This window comes from Convolutriloba macropyga, chromosome 3, assembly GCF_964194025.1.
Source record: "Convolutriloba macropyga chromosome 3, txConMacr16.3, whole genome shotgun sequence".
Lineage (NCBI taxonomy): Eukaryota > Metazoa > Xenacoelomorpha > Acoela > Convolutidae > Convolutriloba > Convolutriloba macropyga.
In genome coordinates this window covers 58,041,183-58,063,435 of record NC_134470.1, presented here as the reverse complement: position 1 = coordinate 58,063,435, position 22,253 = coordinate 58,041,183, and the positions used below count along the sequence as shown (strand labels likewise).

Genomic DNA, 22,253 nt, shown 5'->3' with positions numbered 1-22,253 from the left:
CGTAGAATCAGTACATAATACAACCTCGTGGGAGTTAATGACAGACAAAGCAAAAACGAGTCAAAAAGCTTTAACAAATTTGCGAAATTGACTTGTCAAAAATACTTACGAAAGCGTAAAACTAAGAGAACCTCGCAACTACAAGTCAAAACCCTAAACAACAGCATACCAAAAAACTAGAGGCCAAAAATCCTTTTTCCGTAGTTCCAGTGACTAAAAAGGGACAATAGAACTACGAATGACGACAAGATTCACCAATTATCAGGTGAATACAAATTCATACAATTGTCGGGAATTTCATCATTGCACCAACCTATTAGAACAAATAGACAACTGAGAAGACTTAGAGTTCATTTGACGTATTTGTGATTGAGTTTTAACGTTTTCTCTTTTGCGTAATTTTCGATCAAAAATGTGCTTTTTAAATATTTTTTGAAGATTTTGGGGCAGAATTCATATTGTTTAATTATCAAAACCAATCACCTATTGCTCTCTATAATAAGTAGTTATCATTGCAGATATCACCACATGGGTTACTGCGATATCAGGAAGGTGTTGTTTTCCGTTCCAGGTAGCTGTTGGCTTTGTCAGTAGCCAACCACGTTTTAGTGAGGCTAGCTTTAGCTTAATTGAGGGGGCGTTAGGTGTGCTTAGCGGGGGGGGGGGGCAGATGGGGGTGGGGGCAGTAGTGGGGAGGGCGGCAACGGTGGGAGGGGGTTATTTGGCTGCACGGGGCACTTACGGCCAGAACGACGGACAGTTTCTGTGAATCGCATACTTGGAGGCTACTGAGCTGAACGGCTCTAAGAGAACTTAATCCCCGCTGGCCGCTACCTTTTTATCCCGTTTTTGAGGATCAAAAGTCAAATGGGTCAGACGAAAAATCAGTCAATCGAAAAATTGCATAAAAAGACCAGGACTAATATAATTGCTACAAACTTTGTTTCAGAGCAACTAAAAAATCTCTTGTCGTCTACGCAGAGTCGCTCGAAAAAGTATGACAACAATTTTGCGATAATTCGGGATAACTCTCAAAAAAACATAGCCCTAAGATGTCCGGAATCTAGCCGATTACTCTGACCAATGTTTGGATTCAAGCAAATAGAGAAAGAGAGAAGAGAGAGAGAGAAACATTGATAGCTTAAAGGTCTAAGTCTTTAAATATTCGTTTTCACGCCTTATTGGCTTTTATCCCTTTTCTTTTAATTTCGCTTCAAGACTTGAAAGAATTTGCGTTAATTTGCTTAATGAATTGCGAATTCCATTCATTTGAAACAATGAATGATGTAAGTCAAAACTCAAACCTGAAAGTGATTTATGTAAAAGGAAAAAAAGAACGAAAAAAGGAGAGCGGCTAAATAATAGCCATTTAGAGGTTAATGGCGGCTATAAAACACCGTTTGGTCAGTTTCTAATTTTTATAGGCTTTATCTTGATCATTATTATTGTTATGGCGTTTTTGTAAAGTTGGCTGTGACTGTTTTGCGTTCTCAAATTCTTAGGCCGATTGAAATTTTATTTATTCTTCCAGAATTATCCGCTTGCTAGATTCACAGCATCTCCAAAATTGCCTTTTTTCTGTTTAGACCACATGTATAACTTTTGTGTCAGATTGGAGTAATTTTCAGACCGATTTTGCCCTTTTAATCAATAAAACAATCAGTTCAGGCTCTTAGTATCAATTGGGCCACAATAAGAGAAGGTAGACATGGTTTTCAGTTTAAAAATATTTAGATAATAATTTCATCGTTAGAACAAATCCAACATCAATTAATTATCATGTCGACAATAAATTATTTCAATTAGTCATCGTAGTAACAGCATTTTATACAATTTAATTGAAACTAGCAGGTTCACAAAACCCTAATCAGAAAATCATTTACACGAATAGAAGATTTAAAAAAATCGGAGGTTTCTGTTTCGCACCAACTCGGGCTCAAACCCATGCCCCTCGTTTAACAGCCATAGGTCTCACAACTTAAGCCATCTATGCGTATTGCACTTGACTTTGCTCTTGCTACAGCAAATTTCTGGACAATGGCGTTTGTGACTTGCTTGTTTTTGATATACTGCATGCTTAATCAGCGTAAAATCTGACCCTCGACCCTCAGATTAGCAGTCCTCCATCTTAACAACTGCGGTATAACTACATACCACCGTTTCTCAAAATCGCTTTTATCGCTTCAAACATTTTTCAGATTGAGAGCATTTGAGATCACGCAAAAATCAAAACGTAAAACGTGAAAAAATAAGTCGAAAGCTAAGAGTGTGCCAAAATGGCGCAGAATCTTTACAGCTAAAATTTACAACTAAAAGTTCTCAGAAAAATACCTTTACAATAAGAACTTCAAAATTAGTTCGAGAGCAATTGAAAAACACGTAGTACCCAGGACAGTAAATCCTCCCTCTGGGTGAGCAAACTTTCGAGCCCTCTTAGCCTCGTGGTAACTGCACCTGAATAACAATCTTTTGTACCAGGTTCTGCTCTCACCCATCTAAGTTGAGCCTTTTAGGTCATTGAAATCTCCAGATATGTTCGCTTAACCATGCTGCACAATGAGGCTCTTAAACATGCGGTTCGATATGCCCCTTAAACATGCAAAAACTTTCTCCGATTCTAGAGCTCACGCGTTTAATGTATAGGATAAGCTTTTTTCTTCCCCCAAACAAAGGAACATAAAAGGAGTCAGCGTCGCAAGAAAAGCTCTCGAACAACAGGCGGCACGGTGTTGATTAGAAAGTTTCATTTCTACAAGAGGAAGGGTACCCGACACAGTTTCGAACACCCGACCCCCCGATTAGCAGTCCTCAATCCTACCAACGACTACAAACCACCGCTCCTCACAATCGCTTTTATCGTATCAATAAACATAATTCAGATTGAGAGCATTTGAGATCTCGCAAAAATCAAAAATAAAGCGTGAAAATTAAGTTGAAAGCTAAGAGTGTGCTAGAATGGCGCAGAATCTTTACAACTAAAATTTCACAGAAAAGCACGTTTACAATAGGAACTTCAAAATTAGTTCGAGAGCATTTAAAAAACACGTAGTGCACAGCACAGTAAATCCTCCCTCTGGGCGAGAACACTTTCAAGCCCTCAGCCTCGTGGTAACTGCACCTGACTAATAGTCTTTTGTCCCAGGTTAAGTTTTCACCCATCTACCTTGAGCTTTTTAGGTCATTGAACTCTCCCCATGTGTTCGCTTAACCATGCTGCTCAATGCGGCTCTTGAGCATGCGCTTCGAGAGGCCACTTGAACATGCAAAAAATTGTCCAATTTAAGAGCTCACGCGTATAACATATAGGATTAGCATTTTTCTTCCCCAAACACACAAAAACATGAAACGAGTCGGCGTTAAAGGAAGTGTTCTCGGACAACAGGCGGCATGGTGTGGATTAGAAAGTTTCATGTCTAAAAAAGGAAGGTAATCTGAGACGGGTTCGAACCCTCGACCATCAGAATAGCACTCCTCCATCCTACCAACTGCGCTATAACGACTACATGCCACCGTTTCTCACAATCGCTTTTATCGTATCAAAAAACATGATTCAGATTGAGAGCATTTGAGATCTCGCAAAAATCAAAAATTAATCTTGAAAAAATAGGTTGAAATTTAAGAGTGCTAGAACAGCACAGAATCTTTACAGCTAAAACGTCTCAGAAAAACACACGTTTACAATAAGAACTTCAAAATTAGTTTGGGAGCAATTGAAAAACATGTAGTACCCAGGACAGTAAATCCTCCCTCTGGGTGAGCATACTTACAAGCCCTCTTAGCCTCGTGGTAACTGCACCTCACTAAGTCTTTTGTCCCATGTTTGGTTCTCACCCATCTACTTTGAGACTTTTAGGTCGTTGAACTCTCCCGATATGTTCACTTAACCATGCTGCTCAATGCGGCTCTTAAACATGAGCTTCGATAGGCCTCTTAAACATGCAAAAAACTGTTCAATTTTAGAGCTCACGCGTTTAACACATAGGATTAGCATTTCTCTTCCCCCAAACACAGAGGAACATAAAACCAGTCAGCGTCGCAAGAAAAGCTCTCGATTAACATTCGGCATGATGTTGATTAGAAAGTTTCATTTCTACAAAAGGAAGGGTACCCAACACGGGTTCGAACCCTCGACCCTCAGATTAGCAGTCCTCCATCCTACCAACTGCGCTGCTATAACGACTACATACAACCGTTTCTCACAATCGCTCTTATCGTATCAATAAACATAAATCAGATTGAGAGCATTTGAAATCTCGCGAAAATCAAAAAAAGAGTCAAGAAAAAATAAGTTGAAAGCTAAGAGCGTGCTAGAATAGCGCAGAATCTTTACAGCTAAAACTTCGCAGAAAAGACGTTTACAATAGGAACTCCAAAAATAGTTCGGCAGCAATTGAAAAACACGTAGTACCCAGGATAGTAAAACCTCCCTCTGGGCGAGCATACTTTCAAGCCCTCTTAGCCTCGTGGTAACAGCACCTGACTAACAGTCTTTTGTTCCAGGTTCGGTTTTCACCCATCTACCTTGAGCTTTTTAGGTCATTGAACTCTCCCGATATGATCGCTTAACAATGATGCTCAATACGGCTCTTAAGCTTGTGCTTCTAGAGGCCCCTTAAACATGAAAATTGTCCAATTTTAGAGCTTACGCGGTTAACATAAAGGATTAGCCTTTTTCTTCCCCCAAACACACAGGAACATGAAACGAGTCGGCGTCACAGGAAGTGCTCTCGGACAACAGGCGGCATGGTGTTGATTAGAATGTTTCATGTCTACAAAAAGAAGGTTACCTGAGACGGGTTTGAATTCTCGACCCTCAGAATAGCAGTCCTCCATCTTACCAACTGCGCTATAACGACTACATGCCACCGTTTCTTACATTCGCTTTTATCGTATCAAAAAAGATAATTCAGATTGAGAGCATTTGAGATCACGCAAAAATCAAACAGTAAAAGAGTGACAAAATAGGTTGAAAGCTAAGAGTGTACAAGAATAGCGCAGAATCTTTACAGCTGAAACTTCTCAGAAAATAACATTTATAATAAGAACTTCAAAATAAGTTCGGGAGCAATTGAAAAGCACGTAGTACCCAGGACAGTAAATCCTCCCCCTGGGTGAGCATACTTTCAAGCCCTCTTAGCCTCGTGGGAACTGCACCTGACTAACAATCATTTGTCCCAGTTCTGTTCTCACCCATCTACTTTGACCCTTTTAGGTCATTAATTCTCCCGATTTGTTCGCTTAAAAAAACTGCTCAATGAGGCTCTGGAAACTGCGGTTCGATATGATCCTTAAACTAGCAAAAACTTACTCCAATTTTAGAGCTCACGCGTTTAATATATAGGATTAGCCCTTTTCTTCCCCCCCCTCCCCCAAACACACAGGAACATAAAACGAGTCAGCGTCGCAAGAAAAGCTCTCGAACAACAGGCTTCATGTTGTTGATTAGAAAGCTTCATTTCTACAAAAGGAAGGGTACCCGACACGGGTTCAAACCCTCGACCCTCAGATTAGCAGTCCTCCATCTTACCATCTGCGCTATAACGACTACATACCACCGTTTCTCAATCGCCTTTATCGTGTCACTAAACATATTTCAGGTTGAGAGCATTGGAGATCACGCAAAAATCAAACAGTAAAGCGTGAAAAAATAAGTTGAAAGCTAAGAGCGTGCTAGAATAGCGCAGAATCGTTACAGCTAAAACTTCGCAGAAAAATACGTTTACAAGAAGAACTTCAAAAATAGTTCGGGAGCAATTGAAAAACACGTACCCAGGATAGAAAATCCTCCCTCTGGGCGAGCATACTTTCAAGCCCTCTTAGCCTCGTGGTAACTGCACCTGAATAACAATCTGTTGGTCAATAAACACTTGACCCACAGATTGGCAGTCCTCCATCCTACAACGACTACCTACCACCGTTTCTCTTATTCGCTTTTATCGTAGCAAAAAAGATAATTCAGATTGAGAGCATTTGAGATCACGCAAAAATGAAAATAGTAAAGCGTGAAAAAAAAAGTTCAAAGCTAAGAGTGTGCTAGAATAGCGCAGAATCGTTACAGCTAGCAGGCCCGCAAAACCATAACCATAAAAATATTTACACGAATAGAAGGTTTAAAAGAAGTGAAAGTTTCTGTTTCGCACCAAATCGGGCTTTAACCCATGCTCCTCGTTTAACAGCCATAGGTCTCAGCACATAAGATTATCTATGCGTATTGCGCTTGTCTTTTGCTCTTTCTACAGCAAATTTTTGGAAAATGGCGTTTGTGATTTGCTTGTTTTTGCTAAACCGCATGCTTTACGAGCACAAAAAACGTGCATATTAGAAGCTTAAAATTGATGGTAAAGCGCGTCTCGAAACGCATTTATTACGCTAGTTTGCATGATTAAGGACCTCTAAAACATGTTAGGATAGAAGCGCTGTTTACCATTGTGCTCAATTGCGGCTGGTATTCACTATAAAAAAATGTAAATTAGAGAATACGACTGAAACTGCTCAAAACTTCATTTGAGCTTCATAGCAATTTTATGGATAATCGTAATAGAAAACTGCTTCAAACTTCAAATTACCATTTTTCATCCGCTAAACACACACAGGGACATAAACCGACTCCCGTCGCAGGAATTGCTCTAGAACAACAGACGGTATGGTGTTGATTAGAAATTTTCATGTCTACAATAAAAAAGTTACCTGAGACGGATTTAAATTCTCGACCCTCAGAACACCAGTCCCCCATCTTACGCACCGCGCTATAACCACTACAAACCACTATTTACCACAATCACTTTTATCTTGTCAATAAACATATTTCAGATTGAGAGCATCTGAGATTAAGCAAACATCAAAAAGTAAAGCGCGAATGACTTAGTTGAAAGCTAGGAGTGTTCTAGATTAGCGCAGAATCTGTAAAGCTAAAACTTTCCAAAGATCACATCACACATCTATATATTAATTCAACGTCGACAGAAAGCCACTGAACACCATGTTTTAACGGCCCCTAAACATGCTCTTCAACAAAAGCGACTGGCAACAGTCGGATTTGAACCGTGGTCTTCGAGTTAAGAGGCAGAAGCGCAATGAGTTCAGCTAAGGAGCAGATGAGCCGCGTATTTATTGATGTTTTTGTTCATTAACGTCGCAACCGTTTCTACTTTCTCCAATTCCCTCCTCTTTTTTCACACTTTTTGTGCTCCATGCCTTTCCTCCTGTCACTATATATTTTCTATCGAATACCTATATCTCTATGCTTAAGCTCCTGATCCACATGTTTTAAGTCTTCTTAAAGATGCAGCAAAGCGTTTTGCAATTATTGTGAAAAGGGCAATGACTGAAAACTTCCTCTCTGCCGTTTCTGTCTCTATTTTCTCCCTCTCTCTCTCTCCTTTTCTCTCCTGCTTTTTTCTTTCCTTTTTGTGTTTCCTTCCTGTGTCTTCTCTTCTGCTATTGTCTTTCTTCTGTTCCTTTCTGCCTTTCTTCCTTAACAAGTTTTTCTGAGAAAACAACTGGCAACAGTCAAGTTTGAACCTGGGTCTACGGGTTGAGGAGCGTGAGCGCAATGCGTTGAGCTAAAGAGCAGTTGAGCCTCGTATTTATCGGGATTTTTGTCTATTAACGTTGCATCGGTTTCTACTTTCTCCAAATCCCTCCTTTTTCACTTTTTCGTGCTCCATGTCTGTCCTCTATCTATCTTCTATGTTCTATATATTAAACGTAAATCAAACACGCATACCACCATGTTTAATTTCCTCATCTTCACATGTTTTAAGGCTTCTTAAATATGCAGCAAAGCGTTATTCAATTATTGTGAAAAAGGTCAATGACCAAAAACTTGCTATTGCCAAAAAGTCAATGACAAAAAAATTACCTAAGCCGTAAAGGTCAATGACTGAATAGTCGTGGATGTAAAAAGGAGTCATTGACCGAAAAGCTGCCTATGACCAGAAGGCTCTCGTTGTCAAGAAGTCAATGACCGAAAAGTAACCTATGCAATAAGTGCCAATGACTGAATAGCCGCGGAAGTAAAAGTAGGCCATTGACCAAAAAGCTGCCTATGACCTAAAAGTTGACTGTGCCAAAAGGGCAGCGACTGAAAAACTGCGGATTCAAAAATTGGTCAATGACTAGCTCTTAGTAATGTGACGGTGACAAGCTTTTGTGTAACGTTTTTACTTTCTCCCTTCCATTACACATCTTTTTTTTTCTTTTCTGTATTTTTTCTACTTTGCTTTTTGTTTCTGTCTTTATTTTGTCTCTTGCCCTTTTCTTTTTTCCTGTCTTTTTATTGCTTTCCTCCTTCTTAGCTGTATCTTCTGTTCTTTTTTCTGCCTTTCTTTCATTTTTCTCTTTTATTTGTCCCTTTCTTTTTTTGTTTTCGCTTCTTTCATTTTTTTCTATCTTTTTTCAACCCCTTTCTTTCTTTTTCTCTTTTTTTCTCTTTCTTTTTGCGTCTCTCTTTTCGCTTCTTTCATTTTCCTTTTTTTTCTGTCTTTTCTCTATTTCGTTTTTTTTCCTTTTCGCTCTTTCTTTTCTTTAGTTCTTTCTTTTCTTTCTTTTCTCTAACTTGTTTCTTTTTTATTGGTTCTTTTCTTCTGCCTTTCTTTTTTGCTCATTCTTTAATCTCTTTCCTTTCTTGTTCTCTTTTCCTTTCTTCTTTTTTCCTATTTTTCTTTCTGTGTCTCTTTCTTTTACCTCTTTCTTTTCAGTTCTTTTCCTCCTTTCTCTTTGGGTTTTTCTTTTCTGTTTTTCTCTTCTTTCTATCCTGTCTTTTTTCTCTTTCTTTATCTCTCGTTTATCTCTCCTTGACTTTTGCTTCTCTCTTACTTCTGTCTTGCGTTTCTCTTCTTTTCTTTTTTGATTTTCTCTGTTTTGTCTCTTTCTTTTTGTCACTGTCTTTTGTTTCTCGATTTATTTTCTGGTTCGAATCTTTTTCATTCCTCCTTTATTCTCCAACTTTCTTTTCTCCTTTTCTCTCCTGTCTTTCTCTTTCATTTCTCTTGCTTTTTTGTTTTTCTTTTCTATTTCAATTGTCTTTTTTCTTTCCTCTGTATTTTTTCTTTTTTTTCTCTTCTTTTCTCCCTTTTCTCTCATTCTTTATGTTATTTTTCTCATTCTTTTGTCTTTCTCTTTTCTTTCTTTCCTCTTTCTTTTTTTCTCTTTCAGTACTGTTCTCATTTTCTGCTTTTTCACTTTCTTTTTCGGTCTTTCTGTCTCTTTCGTTTCTTTCTTTTTGCATTCCTTGCTGTCTTTCGTTTTTCTTTCTTCGCTCTTAGTTTTCTCTCCCGCTTTTCTCTTCTATATTTCTTTTCTGTCTTTCTTTTCTCTCTTTCTTTCTTTTCTCTCTTTCTGCTTTTTCCTCTTTCTTTGTCTTTTTTTGTCTTCTGTCTCTTTCGTTTCTTTCTTTTTTCATACCATTCTGTCTTTCTTTTTTCTTTCTTTCCTATTTGTTTTCTCTCCTGTTTTTCTCTCCTATCTTTCTTTTCTGTCTTTTTTCTCTTTCTTTTACCTCTTTCTTTTACTCTTTCTTTTCTGTTCCTTTTTTCTTCCTCTCTTCTCTTTTTGTTTTTCTCTTCTCGCTTTCTCGTCTTTCTTTTCTGTCTTTTTTCTCTTTCTTTATTTCTTGTTTATCTCTCTTTCTCTTCTGTTTTTCTCTCCTACTTCTGTCTTGCTTTTCTCCTTTCTTTTTTGAGTTTCTCTCTTTTGTCTCTTTCTGTCTGTCAGTTCTCTATTTGTTTAGGTTTGATTCTTTCTTCCTTTTCTCTCCAACTTTTTTCCTTTTCTCTCCTCTCTTTAAGCAAAGCCAAAAAAGTCGAACCCAAAATTGCTGGTGCTTGGGGTAATATACTACGGTGACATAATACATATGGCTGTTAAAAGAGGGGCATGTGTTCCAGCCCGAGGTGGTACGAAGAGAATCTGATTTAAGAATTTCTTTTCTTTTAAATGGTGTTCTTGCTATGCTTTTGCGGGCCTGCTAGTTTACAAAAAATACTTCAAACTACGTTCCGGAGCAATTAAAAAAGACGTAGTAAAGAGGACAGTAAATCCTCCCTCTGAGTGAGCATACTTTCAAGCCCTCTTAGCCGCGTGGTAACTGCACCTGACTAGCAGTCTTCTACCTAAGGTTCGGTTCTCAGCTTCAGTTCGGATCTACTTTGAGCCTTTTAGGACATTGACGTCTTTCGATATGTTCACTTAACCACGCTGCTCAATGCGGCTCTCAAACATGCGCTTCGAAGGGCTCTTAAACATGGAAAAATTTTGCCCCATTTTAGAGCTCGCGCGTTTAATAAATAGGATTAGCAATTTTCGTTCCACAAACACACACAGGAACATAAAACGACTCAGCGACACAAGAAGTGCTCTCGAACAACAGGCGGATTTGTGTTTATTAGAAATATTCATGACCTTAAAAGGGAGAGTACCAAACACAGGTTTGAACCCTCGACCCTCAGAATAGCCGTCCTCCTTCTTACCAACTGCGCTATAACGACTACATACCACAATAGCTTTTATCGTATCAATAAACATAAATCAGATTGAGAGCATTTGAGATCACGCAAAAGTCAAAAAGTGAAGCGTGAAGAAATACGCTGAAACCTACGAGTTTGCTAGAATCTTCACAGCTAAAACGTCTCAGAAAAACAGGTTTACTATAACAACTTCAAAACTAGTTCGAAAGCTATTGAAAAACACGTAATACCCAGGACAGTAGCTCTTCTCTCTGAGCTAGCATATTTTCAAGCCCTCTTAGCTTCGTGGTAACTGCACCTGACTAACATTCTTTTGTCCTAGGTTCGGTTTTCACCCATCTACATTGACCATTTTAGGTTATTGAACTCTCCCGATATATTTGCTTAACCATGCTGCTCAATGCGGCTCTTAAGCATGCGCTTCGAGAGGCCCCTTGAACATGCAAAAAATTGTCCAATTTTAGAGCTCACGCCTTTAATAAATAGGATGAGCAATTTTCTTTCCCCAAACGGACAGGAACATAAAACGAGTTGGCGTCGCAAAAAGTCCTCTCGAACAACAGGCGGCATGGTGTTGATTAGAAAGTTTCATGTCTACAAAAGTAAGGTTACCCGACACGGGTTCAAACCCTCGACCCTCAGATTAGCAGTCCTCCATCTTACCATCTGCGCTATAACGACTACATACCACCGTTTCTCAATCGCCTTTATCGTGTCACTAAACATATTTCAGGTTGAGAGCATTGGAGATCACGCAAAAATCAAACAGTAAAGCGTGAAAAAATAAGTTGAAAGCTAAGAGCGTGCTAGAATAGCGCAGAATCGTTACAGCTAAAACTTCGCAGAACAACACGTTTACAAGAGGAACTTCAAAAATAGTTCGGGAGCAATTGAAAAACACGTACCCAGGATAGAAAATCCTCCCTCTGGGCGAGCACACTTTCAAGCCCTCCTAGCCTCGTGGTAACTGCACCTGAATAACAATCTGTTGGTCAATAAACACTTGACCCACAGATTGGCAGTCCTCCATCCTACAACGACTACCTACCACCGTTTCTCTTATTCGCTTTTATCGTAGCAAAAAAGATAATTCAGATTGAGAGCATTTGAGATCACGCAAAAATGAAAATAGTAAAGCGTGAAAAAAAAGTTCAAAGCTAAGAGTGTGCTAGAATAGCGCAGAATCGTTACAGCTAGCAGGCCCGCAAAACCATAACCATAAAAATATTTACACGAATAGAAGGTTTAAAAGAAGTGAAAGTTTCTGTTTCGCACCAAATCGGGCTTTAACCCATGCTCCTCGTTTAACAGCCATAGGTCTCAGCACATAAGATTATCTATGCGTATTGCGCTTGTCTTTTGCTCTTTCTACAGCAAATTTTTGGAAAATGGCGTTTGTGATTTGCTTGTTTTTGCTAAACCGCATGCTTTACGAGCACAAAAAACGTGCATATTAGAAGCTTAAAATTGATGGTAAAGCGCGTCTCGAAACGCATTTATTACGCTAGTTTGCATGATTAAGGACCTCTAAAACATGTTAGGATAGAAGCGCTGTTTACCATTGTGCTCAATTGCGGCTGGTATTCACTATAAAAAAATGTAAATTAGAGAATACGACTGAAACTGCTCAAAACTTCATTTGAGCTTCATAGCAATTTTATGGATAATCGTAATAGAAAACTGCTTCAAACTTCAAATTACCATTTTTCATCCGCTAAACACACACAGGGACATAAACCGACTCCCGTCGCAGGAATTGCTCTAGAACAACAGACGGTATGGTGTTGATTAGAAATTTTCATGTCTACAAAAAAGAAGGTTACCCGAGACGGGTTTGAATTCTCGACCCTCAGAATAGCAGTCCTCCATCTTACCAACTGCGCTATAACGACTACATGCCACCGTTTCTTACATTCGCTTTTATCGTATCAAAAAAGATAATTCAGATTGAGAGCATTTGAGATCACGCAAAAATCAAACAGTAAAAGAGTGACAAAATAGGTTGAAAGCTAAGAGTGTACAAGAATAGCGCAGAATCTTTACAGCTGAAACTTCTCAGAAAATAACATTTATAATAAGAACTTCAAAATAAGTTCGGGAGCAATTGAAAAGCACGTAGTACCCAGGACAGTAAATCCTCCCCCTGGGTGAGCATACTTTCAAGCCCTCTTAGCCTCGTGGGAACTGCACCTGACTAACAATCATTTGTCCCAGTTCTGTTCTCACCCATCTACTTTGACCCTTTTAGGTCATTAATTCTCCCGATTTGTTCGCTTAAAAAAACTGCTCAATGAGGCTCTGGAAACTGCGGTTCGATATGATCCTTAAACTAGCAAAAACTTACTCCAATTTTAGAGCTCACGCGTTTAATATATAGGATTAGCCCTTTTCTTCCCCCCCCCCCTCCCCCAAACACACAGGAACATAAAACGAGTCAGCGTCGCAAGAAAAGCTCTCGAACAACAGGCTTCATGTTGTTGATTAGAAAGCTTCATTTCTACAAAAGGAAGGGTACCCGACACGGGTTCAAACCCTCGACCCTCAGATTAGCAGTCCTCCATCTTACCATCTGCGCTATAACGACTACATACCACCGTTTCTCAATCGCCTTTATCGTGTCACTAAACATATTTCAGGTTGAGAGCATTGGAGATCACGCAAAAATCAAACAGTAAAGCGTGAAAAAATAAGTTGAAAGCTAAGAGCGTGCTAGAATAGCGCAGAATCGTTACAGCTAAAACTTCGCAGAAAAACACGTTTACAAGAGGAACTTCAAAAATAGTTCGGGAGCAATTGAAAAACACGTACCCAGGATAGAAAATCCTCCCTCTGGGCGAGCATACTTTCAAGCCCTCTTAGCCTCGTGGTAACTGCACCTGACTAACAATCATTTGTCCCTGGTTCGGTTCTCACCCATCTACTTTGACCCTTTTGGCTCACTGAACACTCCCGATATGTTCGCTTAACAATGCTGCCGAATGGGGCTCTTAAGCATGCGGTTCGATAGGCCCCGTAAACATGCAAAAATTTTCTTCATTTTTAGAGCTCACGCGTTTAATATATAGAATATCACCCTTCTTCTTTTTGACAAAACTAAAGCAAAATTGTCATTAACGAGGGCCGGAGCATAATATGCGACCGCACATTAAAAAGGCTGTTTTATAATACTAGAAGTTGGAATCTATTGAACTCTGCAGTAGTCACTTCAAATTCCAGGCATAGAAATGAAATATTCTGAGCCCTTCTCCATTAATGCCCAAACTCTTCAGAGACATCATAAGAGTCATCTAGCTTACACATCCTCAGTAGATGAATAGTATCGGGACTTGGCGAAGAAACTAACTTGAATATGAATTTCCAGCAATCGTGGCAATGACTGCCGATCTCCAGTCCCACACTCAGAAGGGCTTCCATGCTCAGCACGTGACTAGCGTGCAGCTTCAGGGGCAGCCCGGGGGTCGCAGGATTTGACGCGCCACCAGAATCAGTGGAGATCTGAAAAACAGTCCTTATAAGAGGGATACTTTCAGCTAACTTTAACTTGGCTATTACAGCTTTTCACCAACCAAACTCCAAATAGCTGGTTGGTTGTAAGAAAATATCTTCGATAGTGTTGTTGATAAGGTATTGAAACATACCCGGCAGATTGCCGGAAAATAGCCGCCGTTGATTCCCATAACCAACATTGGGATTGAAAGATGAGAAAAAAAATGAGATAGTGAAAAAATGATTTTTGTAAAAACAATTTTAAAGTGCGAACTATTTTGATGTCATTTTGGAGCTGAACATACTCCTGTTTCGTAGTGAGACCACACAGGGGTTAGTATAATACCAATAAGCATTAGAGATGGTAACTAAAAACAAAGTTAGAGTAACGAGCATCTAAAAGCGGGCTTTAATTTGATATTGACTCTGTTCATTTTAAATTTCTTTGCTGAGCAACTGCTGTCTAAAAAACACTTATAGCAGAATGAGAGACGAGTGAAACTAGCCTAGCGAAGTCAAAAACATTTCACTCATAATGTTGAATAAGCTGTGAACTAAGGTAAAGCAAAAAAATCTTCTTCGACGAAGTAAAAAACATAACAGGACAAGTCCTGACGTACAATTCAAAGAATTTTCATTGACTAAACAAAAAACAGGACTTAGAACGGACTGAGTGAATTGGGAAAAGCATTTCTAAAAAAACATACCCAGCAGATTGCCGGAAAATAGCCGCCGTTGATTCCAATAAGCATGATTGGGATTGAACGAATAGAAGATATTGAAAAAAAAAAGATTTTTGTACAAAAAAATTTTTTAAGTCCGATTTATTTTGATGGCATTTCGAAGTTGAAGATACTTCTGTTTCTTAGAGAGAGGCTACAGGGGCTACTATCAACACCAATAAGCATAAGAGATGGTAACTAAGACTTATAGGAACGACGTTCAAATAGCGGGCATCTAAAATTGGGCTTTATGGGTTTATCCCGTTTCTATTTCTGACTTCAATTTTTTATACTGACTCTGTTCATTTTGAATTGGTTTGCTGAGCAACTGATGTTAAAGTTCACTTTTTGCAGAATGAGAGAAGAGAGAAACTAGCCTACAGAAGTCAAAAAGATTTCACGCAAAATGTCGAAAAAGCGGCAAAATGGTAAAGCGAAAAAAAGTTCGACGAAGTAAAAAAAAGGAGCGCAATAATAACCGGCTGAGAAGATGAGGACGGCTATTAATCAGTTAAAAAAACAGAAAAACAATGTCAAAATACCGCATGTTAAGAAACAAATAGCGAGAAAGGGAAATTTGGTTCAAGCAAGAAACTCGGCCTAGAATGAACTACGAATGGATTGGGAAAAACCATTTAGAAAAAAATCCGATCCAAAAAAATAAAAGAAAAGTAAAAATTAAAGTGAAATTGCCGTATGTGAACAAAAAAAACCACTAGCGAGAAAGCGAATTTTAGTTCAAACACCGTTTTCTCACTCTACTTGAAAATTAGAACGAAAAAATTTCACGCCGCAAAACCACTCGCTTTTTCGCTCCACTTCCTCTTTCGGCATGAGCAAAATCACTACTCCAATTTGACTTCAAAAATCGTGTAAAAAAAGACAGAGCCCCAATACAATTCAAATTCATTGAATTGTAAAAAATTAGGAGCGCTATATTAGCCGAAGCTGAGAAGCTGAAGATGAAAAAAGGACCAAAGAAGAGAAGACTTTTACTAATTGGTATGACGTCATATTTTGATTTAGAAGAAAATGTCTAATTATTGTAGCGTTTCTATTAGCTGCCCCCGCACAAAAATCTAGAGTGCCATATACTCAGATGATCTCATCTCCAACTTAAGTAAGCGAAAGTCAGAACATGACGGAAATCATTTTCGAGGGTGAAGAGGTCACTGTGACCGAAAATGTAATTACGCGAATGAACAGAAGACTCGCTACAACAAAGGTGAAAACGTCACGCACGAAATACCATCAAAATAGCATGGAATGAACAAAATGTAAATTTAAGCGTGACACCACAGATCGTAACAAAAAAGACTTCCGGAAAAGACCAATAGATTATTTTTTTTCAGTGGAGTTTCTTCAAACAGTAACAATCAGATCTTCTGAAAAGAAAGTAGAGCACTTATAATAAAAATCAAAATAATAGAAAAACGCCATGAAAAGGATTAATAAATACAAACCGTCAGATGAATTGCTCTTGAACGGCACACGGGGTTGTAGCTTAAAATGTTTTATGGGTGAAAAAAGACCGAGGCACTCCAAGTTGACAGTCTGGCATCCCAACCACTCGGCGACAATGTCTTTGATTTCATTTCACTTAAAACCGCTTTGAAAAACGAACTTTATTTCATAACGAGGTCAGCTTAAATCACTCAAAAATGTCAAACTCAAGAAAAAGTCACTCAAGAAGTCAAAGAATGCTGTAGAACAAGCGCAAAAAAGATCAATAAAATTGTTGCGTAAAAAAAAACGTAGAATACCAGAAACCACAAGAGGAGTTGTGGATTAGGACCTCTTACTCAATAAAAACTAACCCTAACTTTTTCAGCAGTGTCAAAAATGAAAACATACACGGCAGATTGCCGGAAAATAGCCGCCGATGATTCCAATAAGCATGATTGGGATTGAAAGAATTAAAGATATTGAAAAAAAAAAGATTTTTGTACAACAACATTTTTAAGTCCGATTTATTTTGATGGCATTTTCTAGTTGAACATACTTCTGTTTCTTAGAGAGAGGCTACAGGGGCTACTTTCAATACCAATAAGCATTAGAGATGGTAACTAATATAACTAATACTTATAGGAACGACGTTCAATTAGCGGGATCTAAAATTGGGCTTTATGGGTTTATCCCGTTTCTATTTCTGACTTCAATTTTTTATACTGAGTTGGTTCAATTTGAATTGCTGTGCTGAACAACTGATGCTCAAAATCACTTTTAGCAGAATGAGAGAAGGAGAGAAACTAGCCAAGAGAAGTCAAAAAGATTTCACACAAAATGTTGAAAAAGCGGAAAAATGAGGTAAAGCAAAACATTTTTTTTTGTTCGACGAAGTAAAAAGAACATAGAAGGACAAGTCCTGACGTACAATTCAAAGAAATTTCATTGACTAAACAAAAAACTAGATATAAAACGGACTATAGTGTATTGGAAAAACCATTTCTAAAAACAGCAGATCCAAAAAAATAAAAAAAAATAAAATCAATGTAAAAATGCCGCATCTTAACAAAAAAACCATTAGCGAGAAAGGGAATTTTGGTTCAAACAAAAAACTAGGTCTCTAGAATGAACTATGAATGGATTGCAAAAACCAATTAGAAAAAAATCCAATCCAAAAAACCGAAAACAGTAAAACATCAAAGGGAAATTGCCGCATGTGAACAAAAAATTACAACCGAAAAACCGAATTTTTGTTCCGACACAGAAAAACCACTTGCCATAAAACCACTCGGTTTTTCGCTCCACTTCCAAAATAGCCGCCGATGATTCCAATCAGCATGATTGGGATTGAAAGAATTAAAGATATTAAAAATAAAGATTTTTGTAAAAAAATTTTTTAAGTCCGATTTATTTTGATGGCATTTCGAAGTTGAAGATACTTCTGTTTCTTAGAGAGAGGCTACAGGGGCTACTTTCAATACCAATAAACATTAGAGATGGTAACTAATACTTATAGGAACGACGTTCAATTAGCGGGATCTAAAATTGGGCTTTATGGGTTTATCCCGTTTCTATTTCTGACTTCAATTTTTTATACTGAGTTGGTTCAAATTGATTTGCTTTGCTGAACAACTGATGCTCAAAATCACTTTTAGCAGAATGAGAGAAGGAGAGAAACTAGCCAAGAGAAGTCAAAAAGATTTCACACAAAATGTTGAAACAGCGGAAAAATGAGGTAAAGCAAAACATTTTTTTTTGTTCGACGAAGTAAAAAGAACATAGCAGGACAAGTCCTGACGTACAATTCAAAGAAATTTCATTGACTAAACAAAAAACTAGACATAAAACGGACTATGAGTGTATTGGAAAAACCATTTCTAAAAACAGCAGATCCAAAAAAAATTAAAAAAAAAATAAAATCAATGTAAAAATGCCGCATCTTAACAAAAAAACCATTAGCGAGAAAGGGAATTTTGGTTCAAACAAAAAACTAGGTCTCTAGAATGAACTATGAACGGATTGCAAAAATCAATTAGAAAAAAATTCAATCCAAAAAATCGAAAACAGTAAAACATCAAAGGGAAATTGCCGCATGTGAACAAAAAACCACAACCGAGAAACCAAATTTTTGTTCCAACACAGAAAAACCACTCGCCGCAAAACCACTCGCTTTTTCGCTCCACTTCCTCTTTCGGCGTGACCGAAATCACCACTCCAATTTCACTTCAAAAATCATGAAAATGTGAACACATCTTAAAAAAAAGACAGCACCCCAGTACAATTCAAATTCTTTGAATTGTAAAAAATAGGAGCGCTATAATAGCCGGCTGAGAAGATGAGGGCGGCTATTAATAACGAAAAACGATCTCATTTCCTGTGACAAAATAGTCGACAAGAGGTGGAGTCCAGACTAATACTCTCGTGTACTTGCGATATTTCCCTGATCGAACATTTGCTCTGTATAAAACAGCAGGCACAGCCGAAAACAAAAATTGAAATAGAAAAATTGAAAATGTCCAACAGATTGCCAGAAAATAGCCACCATCGATTCCCATAACGTTGAGAGTTAAAGTTGGGAGGACTAGACAAAAGCGGGTCCAAATTGACAGGTGGAGGAGGGTGGACGGATAAATGTTTAAAGGGGTTGGTGACAGGGGTAGAGGTGACTGAAGGAGCTAACTTTAAAAACTGCCCTTCAGACCATGAAATTGTCACAGTTTAGGTGAATCGCATACTTAGAGACTAACAAGGCTTAAGGTGCTAAGGCTTAGCTCAATCACTGAGTGCCCTCTGGGCTTTTCAAGTTTATCCCGTTTTTGCAGATAAAACGTTAAACGCATCAGACGATTAAACCATTACGTTTGTAGCAAGGCAACAAAACTCATAAGAAAACTCATAAAAAAACTAACAATTGATCATGAAAAACTAATCTGAAAGGATGAAAAAGAAGAATGTGAGTTTGAGCAAAATTTATTGAACTTAGCCACTTTTCTTCCAATAAAGCTAATTTAAATTGATACAAATCTAACACAAAATTCATCAAAACCAATACAAAAAATTAGTTTAACCAATAAAAAGTTATGCATACAGTACAAAAAAACTTGAAAATACAAAAACCGTTAAAAAGCCTCTAAAACGGCGAAATCGCGAAAATAGCTAATGTTTGCTTTAAAAGTCTGATATATGATTGAGAGTGTCAAAAAAATCTCACAAAAGTGCAATTGCTTGTTTTAAAAAACCATTTTACTTAAGTAAAAAGAAAAAACCAGCTTCGAAAAAGCTGCATGCGATGAAAGAACTTTGCGCGTTCAGCGAGAATTTTTTCTCATCTACTTTTCTCGCCCTCTCAGAAATGCGGTATGATCAGAAAATCACTCTCAGCCGTTCAGATCACTTCAATTCGTTCAGCTGTTTGACCTAAATACTTAATTTTCATGTGCAGCATTGACTTTTACATAATTATTATTACGCACCAAAAAATTATCGCTCAAAAAAGACGCTCCACCAAAGACCCAACACGTTGGAATGTAGAACACCAGGAAAAAAGCAATATAGCTACGCTCAGGTTCGCAGCTAAAAAAACAAAATTCAATTGACACTATCTGAAAATAAATACTCAGTTTAGGAAACGGAGGACTGCTTCCAAAATACCTTAACTCACTACTTAAAACTGACTCAAATGAAAAAAAAAATAACAACTGACAAAATTCAGGCCTCATATCTGATCGCTTTCTCAGTCCACTTCTTATTTCGGATTGATTTAAAACATGACCGACTAACGTAGGACGAATTCCTCGCGAACAACAGGCGATGATTCGATTCTGCTGTAGCCTAGTCGGTAGCGCGGATAATAACAATTGAGGCAAGACTGACAAAGGGGAAAGGCACATGAGGTCGCACACTTTAAAAATAATTTCTGGCACTTTGCGTACCGGAACCGGGCGCATCATTGAGACTAGCAAGGCTCGCCGATAAATTATCACAACTTAATACCTCCAATGCTCTGGTGTGTCATCTATTTATCCTGTTTTTTGTGGAGAAGTTAAATCGTTCTCGCGAGCCAAAGAACAAACTAGGAAAAGTGGGCAGAAGAATATTTTATATAAAAACAGACAACTACAGCAATTGCTTCAAATAAGAAATTGGTTCACACATTTGGTTCGTTAGAGGCCAATTGCTCGGATCAATCAAATAAAGCGCATTACACTTTGTGGAAAAATAGACGAAACAATTGCTCGGGTTCGGGTAATGAAAACTGTGAGCGCAATAATAGCAGCAGAAAAGCGGAGGAGGGAAGGTCAAAACCTCCAAAATAGCCATCAAAATGGGGTCAAAATTTCAAGCTAAAGAATCACCCTTCACACCATGAGATTATCTCCTCGAAACAGTTTTGGTGAATCGCATTCTGAGACACTGGTTAGGCACAAGGCTCTAAGGGAACTTAATCCCTCCAAGCGCTACCTGTTTATCCCATTTTGAGGAAGAAATGTCAAATGGGTCAGACGAAAAATCGATCAATCGAAAGATCGCATAAAAAAGACCACAGGACTAATATAATTGCTACAAACTTCGTTTGTGAGAAATTAATCAAGAAAAAAATTGCATAGAAAGACTGTTACGCACTGATTTTAATAGTGTTCCTCGTGGTGTTATTGTGGTTTATATGAGGAGTAATTAACTTGAATAATTGCCATTTTACAAGGACTTATTTTGATGTTTCACAGTACGATTTTTAGCAGATATATTTTGAATAAAATTAACTAGTAATAGCCTTTTATTGAGCGGTTCGGATGCGTGATATATCCACTAGTTTGCCATGCATTTTAGTGTTTAGTTAGTCGCTGTTTCTTTTGTAACTAAGTTTACCAAACTTGGAGGTTTTCAAGAGAATTTCCAGTTCAATCTTTAATTAATTTTAGCAATAATTATTCAATAACTTTAGCAAGAAGTTTCTCAAGTTTATCAAGTTTTATAAGGTGATAGGCAACTGATTGTCAGGCTGGTTCTCCGGTGTTCTGGTGATCGTAAGTTCCGCAGGACTGTGCCTTGAGTTGTATTGGTCCTTCGCAAATATTTACTGATTTTCAAGTTGGGCAATTTCCGGCTTTTGTACGTCTCTTGTACATCTCCTCGAAACAGTTTTGGTGAATCGCATTCTGAGACACTGGTTAGGCACAAGGCTCTAAGGGAACTTAATCCCTCCAAGCGCTACCTGTTTATCCCATTTTGAGGAAGAAATGTCAAATGTGTCAGACGAAAAATCGATCAATCGAAAGATCGCATAAAAAAGACCACAGGACTAATATAATTGCTACAAACTTCGTTTGTGAGAAATTATTCAAGAAAAAAATTGCATAGAAAGACTGTTACGCACTGATTTTAATAGTGTTCCTCGTGGTGTTATTGTGGTTTATATGAGGAGTATTTAACTTGAATAATTGTCATTTTACAAGGACTTATTTTGATGTTTCACAGTTCGATTTTTAGCAGATTTATTTTGAATAAAATTAACTAGTAATAGCCTTTTATTGAGCGGTTCAGATGCGTGATATATCCACTAGTTCGCCTTGCATTTTAGTGTTAAGTTAGTCGCTATTTCTTCGATAACTAAGTTTATCAAACTTGGAGGTTTTCAAGAGAATTTCCAGTTCAATCTTTAATTATTTTTAGCTAGAATTGTTTAATAATTTTAACAAGAAGTTTCTCAAGTTTTATCAAGTTTTTATAAGATGATAGGCAACTGATTGTCAGGCTGGTTCTCCGGTGTTCTGGTGATCGTAAGTTCCGCAGGACTGTGCCTTGAGTTGTATTGGTCCTTCGCAAATATTTACTGATTTTCAAGTTGGGCAATTTCCGGCTTTTGTACGTCTCTTGATGTTTGTTAAGTACATATACAAGTTCCGTATTAGCACCTACTTTATCAGAATAATTACATCACCAAGTACATAATCTCTCACAAAAATTATTTACTGATTATGTGAATTTATCTTCAAGAAACTCAAAAAAGTAAATATTGAGGCTTTTAGGCACTTGATATGTTTGCTATTAAACTGTCACTCTGCGGTTGTTTTTCGTAAACATAAACAAATTAGAGGTTACAGGCCTAGATGGAAATACTGGCTATATATGGCCT

General features: G+C 37.9%; 1 protein-coding gene across 6 annotated transcripts in view; it reads right to left on the bottom strand.

Annotated features, from left to right (window-relative positions):
* Window positions 1-22,253, bottom strand: part of LOC142336312 (brefeldin A-inhibited guanine nucleotide-exchange protein 3-like) — a 179,254-nt gene that overhangs the window by 74,314 nt on the left and 82,687 nt on the right. For all 6 annotated transcript variants that reach the window (XM_075385052.1, XM_075385054.1, XM_075385056.1 and 3 more), the window contains one exon: window positions 13,810-13,961. In XM_075385052.1, the coding sequence (XP_075241167.1) occupies window positions 13,810-13,961 (152 nt within the window). The remainder of the gene's footprint in view (window positions 1-13,809; window positions 13,962-22,253) is intronic.